General features: G+C 24.4%; 1 protein-coding gene across 2 annotated transcripts in view; it reads left to right on the top strand.

Moving 5' to 3' along the window:
• The window catches only part of LOC132929615 (otoferlin-like), a 125,676-nt gene that overhangs the window by 25,729 nt on the left and 83,071 nt on the right, over nt 1-16,876 (top strand). For both annotated transcript variants that reach the window (XM_060995091.1, XM_060995090.1), the window contains exon 2: nt 6,410-6,456. In XM_060995091.1, the coding sequence (XP_060851074.1) occupies nt 6,410-6,456 (47 nt within the window). The remainder of the gene's footprint in view (nt 1-6,409; nt 6,457-16,876) is intronic.

Here is a 16,876-nt window from a genome sequence, read left to right as displayed (position 1 = left end):
ATAATAAAAATTAAGTAGTGTTGGTACTTAATGTAAGTCTCGTGTTGTGTATATATATATATAAATATCATACTTCAGTTTTACTGAGCATAATATATTTTATTTATCATTTGAAGTTTAAATTATTACAAATTTAGATATTTTAAGGAAGAATAACGATTTTATTTATTTTGTTGTCATTCTAAAATATTATTCACGGGGACTTGAAACTTTATCGTATATTATTTTACTTCAATATATGTAATAATATTTTCAAAATATTTTGATAATTTTAAGCTATTATCTATTTAATGTCTATTTAGTGAATGTTTCACGGTAACGTAGTATTAAACAAAAAAGTAACAACAATAATATATAATATAAATATGTATTATTATAATAGTATTATAATACAATAAATACCATATTTTCGGCAAAAATAATTCAACCAATCGGTTCCGCTGTATTATATTATTAATAATAAAATAACAATATAAGAACAAAATAATTCATACTTTTAGTACTTATTATGTCTTTATACGACTGATAGACCATTTCTGCGCAGAGTTTCGCATTATCATTGAATTCAAATTTAACACTTTTATCGTTCTATTACAGTGATCTACTCAATAATGAGGTAAACTTGAAAAATAAAAATGTACAGCAGAGTAGGTTACCTACTTCCCCACAATTTTTATTTTTATAGGTATTTGGAAATAAGTTCTATAATTGAAAATTATTTATCTTGTTTTATTTAATTTTTTTTCTAAATTTAAATTTATTTGCCAAATTTAATTTAATATTATCTTGGTTCTTATATTATATAATTTCCTTTCAATCATCTAGTTCTTTATTTTTTTTTTTTTTTTTATTAAATTTGGTGTTTTCTATTTGAACATTTTCTAACTTAAAATATAGTTACTGCTACGTGCCAAACATAATAATATCAGAAGTAGACAAATAGTGTAAATCGACGACCAACATTAAATTAAACACCCGCATGTGTTGTCTCTGACTTACTAACGTACATTATAGCAAATTTTCGTTCAGAAAAACACATTTTGTTAGCTTTAATATTAGAGTAAATTTATTTATTATCAATTTTAAAGCTAAGAATATTATTTAGCAAATGGCATATGCTTTTATTAATATTATCATTTGAAATTGAGTTATAGCTATGTAAAATATCACAACTTTAAAATGTTCATAACTCACATTAAAATGATAATATCAATAAAAGCATATGACATTTCCTAGATAATATTCTTAGCTTTAATGTTATTTAATAACATAAATAAATATTTTCAAAGGTTTATTTTGTTTCTTCGTATATTTTAGACCCACGCTTTATTAGCCAGTTATGTTATATTAATAAACACCACGTATTTACATAATAATATTTGAAAGTTCAAATAGTGAGTAATTATATCAGCATAACACATATGTAAAGTATTTTTCTCATGTAGGATTTAAGTTGCATATTGTATGATTTAATGTTTTTTTATATTATTTTAAATTTTTTTGTTCTATTGATTGCTATTGAATTTTTAATTATTACTAAGAAATATTAATATAGACAAATGGTAATATAATATAATATTTTATATTTTTTGCTTCATATAATAATTAATATATCACGTCCATACCATAGAGTATACAAAATGGATATGATACACTTCATGGGTTTTAATTAAATGAATAAATGCGTTATATAAATAATATAATAATAATATATTTATGTGAAATGGATTGATTTTCGCCAATAATATGGTATAAGCACAAACATATTTTTATTTAAGAGCCATAGCTGGTTTTGTTTCGGATTTAAATTCCGGGATATCTGGTAAATAAATTGAAACTAGGTATAACATCCCTGAATCAAAATCCAAATAATGTGAAAAACTGGTATCGACTAGTAAACCGAAACTTAACAATAATTTTAATACAGTTTTTCTTTATACTTAATAATAGAAGTCCGAATAATATGAAAACAGGCGTTAAATGATATCGGATTTAAAAAAAAATAATATTTCAAAAGCTTAGTTTGTAGTAAATGTATTTATAATATTTTATTTTAAATTCGGTTAGTCGAGAAATTAACTCGAATGATCTCGTTTTTAATATTTGACTTTTATAAATAATCTCAAATAAAAATGTAATAATATAATATGGGATAATTTTTTTAAAAAAGTTTGCTAAATATCGATATAATGAAATTGATCTAGAATATAATATTCATTATTCGTATTATTTACATTTTTTTACACATTTACGATACATTATTCTGATACAAATCGCTAGGTTGCATAAATACATGATAATGTGTTGCACGGCGTAATGAATAGATAATAGAGGTACAGTTATGCATTTTTTTATCGTATATACTGTTGAATAATAGACATAATTGAATTTATAGAACTCTTTAATTTTAACATCAGTGTATTTTAATTTTTAATTTAAATTTAAATTTTATAAGTTAGGTACTAAAGTTAGGACACAAAGTTTAGGAATTAGGGTCTGTGTCCGAGTAGAAAAAACAAACACGTGATATGTTTATTTAGCACTATTTTCATTAAAAGTTAGCCAAATAATACTTTATTTACATTTAATTACATTACTTGTAAAAAGGTGTTTCTACTTTGAAAATAACTGTTTATTTGGATACTTCTTTATAATAAAGAGTTTATTAAAATGATCTAAAATAGATAAATTAAAGAACACATAATATACAGTCAGTAAAAATGTTTAGGCTAATTAAAAAATTTTATTTTTGTTATTCGGATAATTCTCTGTGAATGTAGTTGTTGGTAAGTTAGTAATTCGTAAATTTTAAATTAAACAATATTATTATTGTTATTGTTGCTATTCTATTATGATTAATTTTTTTATGTAATATTTACTACCTACTATAATATATGTCATAATATTTTTTTTACACAATATTTCATGTTCTTTCGTAAATAATATTAATGCCTTATTATTATGAAATAAGTTATTAAAAGCTTAATAGATCATTGTAAAATAAAATAATAAAATGATTCCTCTTCTTTCCATTCTTATTACTCCCTTCACCAAATAATTTGGTTTACGATATTGAAACATAACTCGGAATCAGACCACTATTAAAAAGGTTGGAATTTCCTGGCTTAGATTATTAATCCTTAAATTTTAAAGTAATTATAGCTAAACAAAAGTTGAAAATATATATGAAATATAAAATTGTATGAGTTCACAATTAATGAGTTAGCGCTTTTTGAAATAATAAATATTATTATGAGTATTCATTATTAAAAAAATAACCATAATTTACATATTGTAAATAAAATATAGAAATACGAGTAAAAGTAATTATAATTAAAAAAAAAAACCCATGTGCTTGCTAAGTAAATCAAATTGGTAATAATGATGTTATATTGTCAATATGTAATATAATAATATTATATTATAATACTTTTAGTTGTACTATTTTTTTATTCCAAATGCCAATAATCTGGTAATTTAATTAATCTTATGGAACACTTAAGAGTTTTAATCCTTAAATGGTGTTTTGCCAGATGACACAGCTTAATTATAATTAGTTCACATACTATAATAGTTTGTTTTTATAGATGTAAATCAGATTATTATGATAATAAAAGGTTCAAAACAAATAAATCAGGAGTTACCATAGTTAACAAATTTATGCTTATTAAAAGTTTACGTCTTATGGTACATTGGTGCCTATTTTCAATTTATATTAATAACTTAAATATTGGTTATAATTAAGAGTTATATATAAAAATTTTTTACAAATTATAGGATATAAAATGTATTCATGCGTTTATGCATAATATCTATGCATAATGCATATATAAAAATATCATAGGAAGTATTATTTTTGATTAGTTTATTATAAATTCTAATCATAAAGTCAAACGTAAAAACCAACCATGAAAGTATAAAATTAAAAGAAATAAAATAGGTATGTAAAATTTGAATTCAATGTTGTATTATCATTGTATGAGAAAAACAATTCTGAGCGGAATTGGTCTATCAGCTTATATCATTTAGTGTTATGTTTATTTGATATAATTATTAAAGTAATTAATTTTATTCTTAGTATTATAGCAAGATGATATAATTTTTACCGAAAATTTCACATTTATTATATTATTAGTATTTCTTTATTATAATAATATTATATAAGTATTTATATTTTGTATCATATTATATCAAATTATAATACTCAAAATGTAATAATATACTTCTGTAAATACGGTAAAATAGTAAAAATTGATTCATAGTACCTATAAATAATAATATTTTAAAATAAATCAAAAATATTATTGATTATACTGATTATAGTAAAATTCAAAATAGTATAAAATACATAAAAAGTTCATATGAATACTGTTTATAATTACAAAAAAATAATTAACATATCATGATATGTTAATCATCGTTGTTTACATAAGTAATTTCATTCAAATTGCAACTTAAAATGTCTATTTTTTAATTTTATAATTCTCTTCACAATTTTTATTAGAAAACCTTGTTTAAGTATGAACTACTTATTAAGAATCTTGATTTCAATTTTATTTTCAAAACTTAAATACAAAAAGCAAAGTTTTTATGAATTTTTGTTATTTTTCAAACTTAAAATGCATATAAAAAAAAATTTACCTATGTATTTTTAATATTTTTACATAAATATAAGAATAGCTTTTGTGAAGTCTTGTATTAAATGTACAAGAATTTTGATTAAGCTAATAATTTTTGATCGAAATTTATAGTAATAAATAATATCTAAAAAGTATGGAAGTCGATATTTCTTATAAATTACATAATTTAAAAGATATTATCATTTGGTAGTTTTGAATAAACTTTGTTTATTTTTTTTAAGTATTTACTCGTTTATATACTTAATAATTTCAATAAAATTATAGTAAGCTACGTTTAGTTTTATACTATTTCTCATATTATAATGTCGAAACTTTTGTGGAAAGGTATGGTTTTTTATAATTTTTAGCAAACTAACTATATTTTAAATAAAAATTATTTACAACATATCATAAATGTAAACCCAAGTCTTTCTAGTCCCTGGCGGCCCAGGCATTGATTTAGTTTTTTTAAACTACACAATATTTTGAATTTTATGTGTTTTAGCATTTATACTATATTATTAATAATATACAGTTTGTACTATTATTGTACTTACTTCGCCCTAAGACATATTTTAGACCAACTAGACATTCAGTCATTTTTTTAAATATATATCTAAATTACTTTTATACATTTTATAAACAGACTATCCCAGTGTAAAATATAATTAATATAAAATCAATTCAATAAACGTTTATCGGAACCAAGTTTATCAAAAATATTCATAGTTTTCTTTACGAACTATAATTGCGATTATAATTTGTTTGCGATTAAAAGGAAACTGACGGTAAAACGTGCGGGGATAAGAACTTAAAAAGTAATGCAATATTTTTTTAGATTTAAATCTGAGTATTAATGTATAACTAATGTATAGTGTATACCTGTACTTTAGTTTCTGTTTTTGTATTCAAACAAAACATCTGAAAATTAATAAGTTCAAAGAAAAAAAGAAACCGTTGAGTTTATATTTTTATGTAAGATTTTTTTCTTTTTAATATATTTTAATGGTTCAGTGACGGATGAAGAATTTATTTTTAATCCAAAATTGAGTATAATAAACACCTCGTTTTAAATTAAATTTGTCACTTGAAAACTTTTATACTCATTAGTTTTTACAACATTTATGATTTACTAAGATTTTTACTATAACTACAATACTATAAATACTAATTATATATTTTATTATAATAAAATATTATTAAACATTTTCTTTTTTTAGATTTATACATCGAATCCCCAAAATAGGTACTTTTACCAATTAAAACGTTTGTAAATGTAATGGACATTCAACATTGCAATAAAATGTAAAGAGTTATTAAATCTTTACGATTATGATTGTCATACATAAATATATTACAGAATTCTGCAAGAGATCGGTTAACTGTTGACAATTAATAATGTCTTGTTGAAAAGATTATTCGATTACCGAAAACCACATTAAATTGATTACAGTTTGCATCATCGACAGACACGTATTTATAGTAATTAGAAATAGATACATTCTGAACACATTCTTATTTATAATAATACTCGATTTAATTTATTTTACTAGCTCGCTAGTTTAATGATAGATACATATTTTTGTATTATTTTCAATACATTTATAATAAATAGAAATTGAATTTCTGCAGTTTTTTTAATGGATAAAAAATTTGAAACATATGATCAGATATAATCTATTTTGAATAAATTTGATTCTAACCAAATATATTTTAAATTTAACACATTAAGTGTATAAGTTAAATGCTATAGTAATAATTAATAATTTTGCTTATTTATTTGTTCATAGGTATTGAGCAGCATTCAGAAATTATTGATTCGACATTAGTGAATCAAGTAAGTACATTTTTTAATAGTACAGTTAATTTATATAAAAGTTTTCGAGAACTCAAATACAGTATAAAAAAATATTAAAAACTTAATTAATTACTAATAATTTCAACGTTATATTATCTAATAATGTAATAAATAATAATAGTGATGCGATAAAGTACAGTCGTTTATTAACATTCACTCATATTTACACAACATCTGAAGAATTCGGACGTAATTTAATTTTAGTTTTTAGAAGGTACTTATTTAAGTTGGAACTTGTACTTAAATTAAATTCTCATGCACTTAGATCAAAAAGAGGACCATTACACGTAAAAACCCAAGTTTGAATGCTATAGTTCTCCTTTGGGCATTATAAAGGTTGCATTTACTTTTAAAAGCTCTTTATGGTATATAACTTATAGGTACCTCAAAAAAACTTTAAATGCAAGTGTCATGTAATGTAAATAAACTTTATATGATAATAACCGAAAAAAGTTTTTATATAATATAAAGGTTTGATGAATTAATGTTCTTCGTAACCATCGATAATGTGGGACATGAAAATTAAACTTTTTAGCTATAGGCTATAGTAGTACAATTTAATAATGTATTAACTTAAGCGATAACTTTTTCGTTAAGATCTTAAGATCGGTTAAATCTATTGTAATATATTTTTATCTCAATTGAAACTTTCTCATAATTTTTCTCACACGGATAATAATTAACTTGGCGTTAGCTCAAATAGTAATAGTGAAGATTATAATTTACTAAAAAATTATTAGTAATAAGTAATAACATACACAATAACAATTTAGAAGAAATATCAACAGATCTGGTTGTAATCAACTATTTCACGCAATTATTTTTGATTTGGTGAATGGTTTTTTTTTCTATTCACATTTTTGTTTTCAATTTAATACCAAAAGTATAAATAACCTACACCTAGATAAAAACCTAGATTTATTTTTTTAAAGTTTGTTTTTTATCTGAATAAGAGTTTACTTACTTAAATTTAGTAGGAACAATGGTGTACAATTTATTGTAGGTAATCATCTTGATTTGGTATGGTATATATAATAATGAGGTAGAAAATAGTGGTTCTTTATCAACATTAAATGTATTTTCCACTATTTTGTACCATATTACTTAGTCAGTTTTAAATAGCCATAATTATTAATACTCATGATATCAGTTGTTAAGTATTAGACTTTAATGTATGTCAAAGTGTCAATAAAATATTAATTTAGCAATTAAATTTAAAAACGTTAAAACACCACATAAATAATTAATTTTTTTAATATATATTTTATAAAATTATAACTATAATTAAGATCTAATTTAAACAAAAATTTAACAATATAGTTTTCTAAAATCTACATAAAAATATACAAAGAGAATAACCGAACAAGCTCACCCGATTTTCTACTTTAATAATGCAGTTATTTAAAATCTATATTGATTAACATAACTATACGTAATACAATTTATAAAATTTAAATTTAAAATGTCTATAAATAACTTAAAATGAGTCAAAATGTTTTAAAAATGTTGCTTTCTTTGAAAACGTTAACACAAACATTTGGTGAAATTTTCAAGGAACTTTGGTCATAAATTTTGGTTTTGTGTTGAAATTCCCGTTTTTCTTTCATTTATTTTTGTTTTTACCGGTTATTTTAAAATATAAAGTAAATTTTAAATTGTTCACCTTTTTAAAGTACAAACTATAGATTAAATTTACTATTAGGAAACTACTTTAAAAATCTATTAAAATCATTTCTTCAACTACTTATCGCTCCGCTTAGAATCTACAATGGTGATGAGCATGTTTGCTGAATCATCCTGTATTTATTTAAATGTCCTGTTTTTTTTTAATAAATAGAGATATGAAGAGACGTCAAGACCAAATCTTGCATAAATATTATCTTAATATTCTTAAGCATGTCATAAAGGTATAGCTCTATTTTTTTTTATTTCATGTCTATGTATTTTTGGAATTGTCAAAATGCTCATACAGTGGATTAATAAAATATAATAATAATAATAAAACAAATTGTTTTTTATATTCCGGTAATTTAGTATTATTATCTGGGACGAATGCACAACGACGCATAAAAAATGTGTGGAAACACTTAGTAAAACTTTGAAAGTTATTTACAGATATATTCAGCTGATGACTAGCGCTTTAGATTTATTATCAGGCTATTTTCTACTATTATTATATGTAATTTACCGAGGAATTTCTGCTGATAAAATAAATGCTTCCCTAAAATAATCCTACGTTTAGAGGCTCGTTAGAGGTAAAAATAACTATACAGCGAGTATAAAACGTATGGATTAGTAAAAAAAATAACCTCGTACACGGTCAGGGGGTGAATCAGTCACTTGGGACGTGCTGATTATTTGAGCTGGATAGTATGGTTTAATGTATCAGCCACGTAGTTGCACATAATTTATTTGCCCGATTTTTAACAATGGAAGATTATGTAGGTAGTCCTTTTAAAGAATACTGTTTGTTTTAGTAGAATATATTAGACAAAGTGATCGCTGCAATGAATGCATTAATTTTATTTATTTAGATTTTTGTTTATTTTTACAGTACGAAAAATACTAATCCATGACATAAGTTCTAAATATATACGATCAAAAATCAAAATATTACTAATTTTATATTTCATCACAATATGTTGGTTCTATGATATTATAAATAATTTTTTTTTTTCATTTAATTATTTTCATTATCAACAGAAATATCTTTACAAATACGTAGTTTCAGTAGTAGTATTATTCTGAAATATAAGTAATGATAATATACGAAAAATTTAATACTGAACCAATATGACGACGTATATTATAAAGTTTATTATTATGGTAGGTATTTTAAGCACTTCGAGTTTGAAGAAGTGGATAGAATCGCAATAAAATTTCATAGCATATAAAAATATGCTACTGACTTCAGGTACAGGAGCTTGTCTTATTCTTACACTATAAAAATAAAAATATAAAAATATATGTAATAACGTAATATGCATATCGACCACAGAAAGTGGAGATGAAAATGAGAATTACCTGTATAATAATATAGCACGTCAGAATAGTATTCTATGTAGCCCTGTGCATTATTATAATACATGCGATAATATGCATAGTAGTATTATATGACATATTATGTGCGACAATTCAACGGAGGGTCTAGAGTTTTTAAAAGGTATTTCATGTCTTCCGCTTTAATAAGCAACAACACTGTTGATGTTTGGAAACTGAAAAAAAAGGTTTGCACCTACCTAAAATATGCGGTCATGTCGAACTGGAATAGCGGTTTCCGGTACTTATATATAGGCGATGGGTTTCAAAAGTGAAAAGGGACGTCGTCCACTTGAAAACTGATGGTCTGTGTTCGGAAATCGAAACGCTCTATAAATGATTATTATTACAAATCGTCGGTAGTCGATTCCTGTGTTAACTTAAACTGCACAATCTCCGCGTATTGTTCAAATGCACTGAAGCAAAAGGACATTTTATCGTTTTTATTTAAGAAAAAATTGATCACTTATCAGCGACGTCGAATTCGCGTTGTCGTGATGAATTATTATTAACAGTAAGTCAGTAACGACATCTCGTATTAAACCAAATTTCAAAAAGATAAAAAACCATATAAAATATTCATGATTGCATTTAAATTTTTTGACGTTAGGATTATCGACGTTATATTAATGCAGTAAATATTATTATAATAAAATTGCAATTATACGATAAGACGTTTGATCGGTGTTAAAAAAAAAAATCGCTTCATTAGTCCTACTCGTGTACGTAAGTTAAACATAGTGAAATCATAAAAAAAACATATCGTGGAATTGAGCTCAGCTTTTAGTATGATAAAACAGTGTTTCGAAAAAAGGCGTGCCTAGAAATTCGAATGTGTTTATTTAGACGCACAAAAATAATAGAAATTTCTCACGATAAGATATTTATACTGCGAGGAAAAAAAAATAATTATTGAAAAACAACAAAAACACACAAGTTTGCATTCCTGCAGTATTCCATTGGAAATAATTCGATGTTTATTTGGTCTGATGCATTTGTTTTCTCGGACCTAAAAGTAGGTACTCCATATCGTTATTGACAAGTACGAATTGTTCGCTGAAAGTATACGCTGCAATAGCTCTCAACACGATATATATATATATATATACAGCTAATGCTATCGGAGTTATACGATGAGAGAGTGTATATAGGAATCACTGGTATGAAGCATATATTATAGAGTATACATATATGGGTTTATGGAGTACCTACCTACAGCGCTATCTAAATAGTATTATAATATATATATATATATATATGTATATATAAGCGTACGGCGAATAACGATATACACAAAACGTAGGTATACGTTACAAATGTTTACCGATTTCCAATACCTGTCTTTTTTCCATAATTCGTTCGTTTGTTCGCATCGTGATGTGTAACTTGTTTCAACAACGATACAATCTCTTTGATGTCCCGCATCAAAAAACGTCCGTACGTAAGTATATAACGGATAGGTATACACACAGACGGACGTGAACACAAATCGATGTGTTCTTTATTTTTTTTATTTTTATTTTTTTTTTTAGTTTTGTGTATTTTCCAGAAACACATAAAACAAAAAACGAAACGGTTCGTTCTTTCGTGCGTGAAAATAAACGCGCGGTGTTTTTTTTATAATTTTGTTTCGACTTGATGTATTTTGCAGAGCGCGCATATAAAACCTCGTATCGAAAACGATATTTTAAGTGCGTTGTTTATTATTATTATTATTATTATTTTTTTTTTTTTTATTGATGCATACATAACACAATAATTCAACCAAAGCGATTGTGCCCAAGTGGACACAATATCATAATATACACCTAGTAAATATATTTTATTCAGTGAGCTAAATATTTTAGATTATCTGAATTTATACACATATTTTGCACTAATTAATTTAAGGTAAATTAATACTGTATGCGCTATGAACAAATTAATATAATTTAATATAATATGAATACATTATTTGTAAATTTTGAATTGTCTACGTATAATGCAAACATTAATTAATTAGTTTCATTCGTAAATAATTATAGGTGCTTTAATTAGGTACACATTAATATCAATTTTATACAAATTAAGAATTTTAATTAATAAACAGGAACTTGGAATTTCATTTAAAATCATCAAAAATGATGTTTAACTATTACCTATCATACTGTTTTTAATTTTGTCTAAAATTTAGACATTCGTATTATTTATAGGTTTAGTTTACATATCGATCTGCGACGAAACACTGCATGGAAACAATACCGTCGAACATTAGTCATACTCAATATAATATGATATATTATGTCTCTACATTTACTGAATTTATTTTTCTGGCGTTTAAAATTTAGTGGTGTACATGTTCTATAGCACGTATTATACGCAGACGGCATCGTTTGCTAGACGACTTCGGGATCTGACATTTTTGATAAAATATTTAATTCAATATTAAATATGTCGGAGTTTTGCACAGGCGTTGACGACCCGAAGCAAATTGTTGAAATACATCTGCCGAAACCGAAATGTAAATTCAAATCCTACTCGTCTGTGTGCTAGATTTTATATTATTTTAATTACTATATAATTAATTCGACTGCACAACATATAGATGGTAGACACGTGGATCTCATCCGCAGCAGAGGCTGTAGCTAAACGAAAGCGTTCGTAAAATACTAAACGAATTTTGGTGAATATACTAATTTATAATAACATGATCTCGGGTCTTAAGTATCGCTACGAATTTGTACAAATGATGAGTACTAAGAATTTATCAGTTTATCACGATTCCATTTTACATGCGACTACTTCAACCGAATTGCAGTCAGTATAATAAGCGTACATCTGTATGTAGTATAATATAATTCACAAACGTATTGATTTAGGACGTAACTCGAAACCCGTCATCGTAACCCTAATTCAAATGCAACACTCGTACAATATTATCATCCAGTTACGACTCCTACATATTATAGTATACGCCTCCTATTAGAGTATCACTAAACATTCACTTTCCTGGTAAAACAATATATAATATTTTGGAAAATTAATATTCGTTGTTTTATAATAACAACATTATTATAATAGTCTATATTGTTATTATTTTTAAGATTTTTAATATTTTAAATACTCATGTTTTAGATTTTGAGCGATAAACTTTTTAATGTTTCACAATGTGTTTTTGTATTTTTTTGATCTTAAATCACTTTTTTTAAAGTGAAAAAATGCTTAGATCTTCAACTTTGAAGGAGTTTACTGGTAGAAAATTGAATTCAGTTGGTATTTTGAAAAGAAAAAATTACTTTATAGTTTTTTTTATTAATCTATAAAACTAAAACAAAAATACAGTAAAATGAAAAATGAAACATTAAATTGTTTTTCCTAAAAGTAAATAATTGTAGCTACTGGACAGTTTTATCAAATATTTGTATGAACATTTTCTAGGTGAGGTTTAATTTTCAAACTATTTCGGCAATTTTTCAATTAAGTAAAGACATTTAAAATGTTTAATTTTTTAGTTTTTTTTTTTTTACAAATACTTGTTATATGTTTTCTAACAAAAAAATTAAAAATTCACATTCATTTTTCATGAGCGTACAAGAAGGTCAATATTTGATATTGAAAGAATGAAATGTATAATAATGATTAGATATTGTTATTTTGATATTATTAGAAAAATATAAACCGTAGAAACTTGAAACATTCCATTATTACTTTTGCTATATTGTTTTATATAATATACACAATGATATTTTCAAAGTATTTGACGTCCTTGGGGCTTTAAGCTATTTATATGTGTTTGAATATTTTGGTTTATTTTATTAATTGTTTTTATTTATTTATTTATTTATTAACATTGAATACACAATTATTATAGCTCAACAATGAAAGTACTTAACGTAAATATATAATACATTATAGAATAGTTCTTAAATATTTAATACAAAATATTCATATTAGAATGAACGGGTATCGTAATGAGTTTTAATAATTATAGTGTTTTATAGTGATCGACACATATTCACAATTATCTTGTTTATAGATATTTCAAGTTTGAATTTCGTTGAATTTCAATTAAAACTAAAATCAACGATTTCAGTTTTTTTCTGTAAATCAAAAAAATACAATTTTTAGGAGTTGGAAACTTTTCACAATAACGTATATCATAATAATCGTATCAAAATAAGAAATAAAAATAAAATAATTATATATTAAATGAAGAATAATGAAATGTAATATTAAATAAAGAAATTAATCCAAATAGCCATGGCCTTTACAACGGGTAATTTTGTTAAACACAATATTATACTTGTCTACCTTTGATGGTATTTTTAAAAACGTTTGTGTCACTATACATTAAGTAATACAGTCGACACTCTGCTGCGATATTTGAAACGATTGTTTTTATAGAACTCGGTCATTAAACGAAAACATTGTATACGTACGCACCTGTTGTAATGCATCTGTTTTTATTCTTTTCGGGTTAACCATTTAACACTGATTCGTTCATATAAAATTTACTTTTTATTTTGCACGATGCTTTTTTTAGTGCGTAGTTGGTTTTTATAATCTAATAACATTATACTTATAATAATATTATTGACAGTTATCATGGAATCTACATTGTTATGTCTTTAGTCCGAACGAAATAGTGTTTGTAAACATAATATTTGACAGAATTTGACAGGGGGCGATAATGAAATAAATTATAAATGTTTATATTTTTTCATTAATTAAAAATAATACGGTCTAAGCGTATTTAAGGCAGAGGGTGAGTGTTTGGGAATGGCGTCTGCATCTAGATTAAAATTATTTGTTTGAAGCGATGAGTGGTAGTGAGTAGCAACGGTATATATTACTATAACTGTCTCTTGATTTAAAACCTTCAAGTTTTTTTTATATCTTTTGCTGTGCCTATATACCTAAAAACATTTATTATTTATTGAATGACTAATGTCGTTGAATACCATAATCAAATATAATTTATGTTTGAAAGCATATAGAGATTTAAGACCACACGAAATAAATAAATTGACTATTCAATTATTTAAATGTTTTTTATTATTAATATTATTATTATTGTTATTAACCTTGATTGTTATTTAACTACATTTTTTCAAATTATTGAATTATCAAATAATTTGTAATTGTACTAAAATAATATTATATACTTTACTGTACTTGTTGGTGAATCTGGATTTAGGCGAATCAAGAGTTAACGAACTGTAGTTTTAATCTGTATAAAATAAGGTATTAAATGTATTGGCTATTTGGATAACTTCACAAAGTATTTGCGCACGCTTACGACCCTACAACATGTCCATTGGCTATTGTAGCGTTGTGGTGAATTACTTGATACATTTTCTAAATGAACGAACATAATATATATTAAGTGACGTATTTCTGTTAAATTAAAACCATTATTATAATGTCGTATCATTAATATTACACTCTAAATTATTAGCGATTAACGTAGGAATTTATATCACGAGAACACGAATAGGAAACTTTTTAATATAGAGATATTTATATCATCTTACGGATAATTTATTTATAATATTTGATGATGAATACTCTACGTGCAAAGTACCTATATTTATTTAATAACGGCAATATGTTTAAAGCCTTCGTGTAATATCGACGCTATCGCTTTCTCTTCGGGTTGACAGACATAACAATCATTTTGATTGGTCAATTAGTAGTATCATTAGAAATGGTTAATAGACGCACTCGTTTATGGTTGAAAGCTCACGCACACTTTCAAATTTACCTCATTATTAAATTTCACAGTACATATAACGATGAAAAATCTAAATGAAAATATAAATGTGTTGCTTTTATTGTTATATTGTTATAATATTATACTTATGTGCATTAACAAGTAAAGCACTATTTTTTCCAATAGTTATAATGTCAGTTCAACGATATGCATACGGTACTCGTAAAATACTTTTTAATCATAGATCTTATACATTATATTAGTATTAAATATATTTATTATGCTAATTATAAATCGTTATAATCGGAAAATACACGATAAAATATGCATAACTAGTTGATAGCACATGCTAATAAAATAAAACTATTAACAATATTTACTACAAATTTCAGAATACTTGTCTTTAACATTAATAATGCACGTATGGACTTACCGTTGAAAGTTGTATAAGTACGTCGATTTAATAATTTATTTAATTATTTCATCATCCAAAGAAGTATTGTATAAAATATAATTTTATTTATACACAGATACCATCTTGGAAAGGATAACATCAGGGATTACATTTAATTTATTCGGTTGAATTACTTTAATTCTAAAGTGTCCATCACTCGTATCTGATTTGCTATTATGCTTTTTTTGACAAAAAAAGAAGTATATGGATTTTTGCCATCTGTTAGGATAGCATCGCAGATTTCTGTTTAAAGGTTTGATATATTTGTCTTTCTTACAACCCAAACAATTATACAATACACGAGTATTATTGATAGCAATTGTGTTACAATTATATTTAAATTTAATATAATAATTATGCCTAATGCCTATATAATTTAAAAAAATTACTCTAAAATAATTTGGTAGTTGATACTAGTAATTTCACATATTCACTAGCTAAAAATTAACTGTTTGAATTCTTAAGAATCTAAAACAAATGCGATAAGTACTATTTTTATTTTTATTTGTTTATAAAAATATAGTATATTAAAAAATATACATATATAGTCAAATCGTGTTATTATTGTCACCAATTAAATAGTAGTAATAATTTTTTTAATATTTTATAAAATTATTTTATTTATTATTCAAAATATATATCCACAAGTTCCAATAAAGAGTTTTGATGAAAGCATACAATTATTTTTGTTCATGTAAATACTTACACTTAAACATTTTACAGTGTTTTGTTTTCATGCAGTTAATCTTTTGATATTACTATGAGACTCAAACCTTTGATCGTTTTGATCACCAATCACTCTAGAGGCCGATGAAAATAAATTATTATAACCTATGATGATATTTTGTCTATCATGTTTATTTATCACTGTATATAATAAATATTTGAATTATTGTGGAAATGCATCATGTTACATTTTTCATGACATTGGAAAAGTATTTACCGATATCCCCTATTCATTTTTAAAAGACAAGGTATTACAATATTGACATTTTTCTGTCATGTCATCGATATCTAAATATTCAGGCTCACCTGTTTGTTTATTATATAATTTTTGTTTCTTTGATTTCTTGTCATGATTCTCTTTGCGTTTTCGTTTATTCTTTTCTCTGATTTTTTTTATGTTATTCTTTTTTGGAAGTGCACCTTTCATCTGATATCTGAAGCTTCTTTATATCCATTTTAAAACGTATAAAAGAACTATAATATTGGTT

This window comes from Rhopalosiphum padi, chromosome 4 (assembly GCF_020882245.1).
Source record: "Rhopalosiphum padi isolate XX-2018 chromosome 4, ASM2088224v1, whole genome shotgun sequence".
Classification (NCBI taxonomy): Eukaryota; Metazoa; Arthropoda; class Insecta; order Hemiptera; family Aphididae; genus Rhopalosiphum; species Rhopalosiphum padi.
Note: the sequence above shows the minus strand (reverse complement) of the source record. Positions and strands in the feature narration are given on the sequence as shown.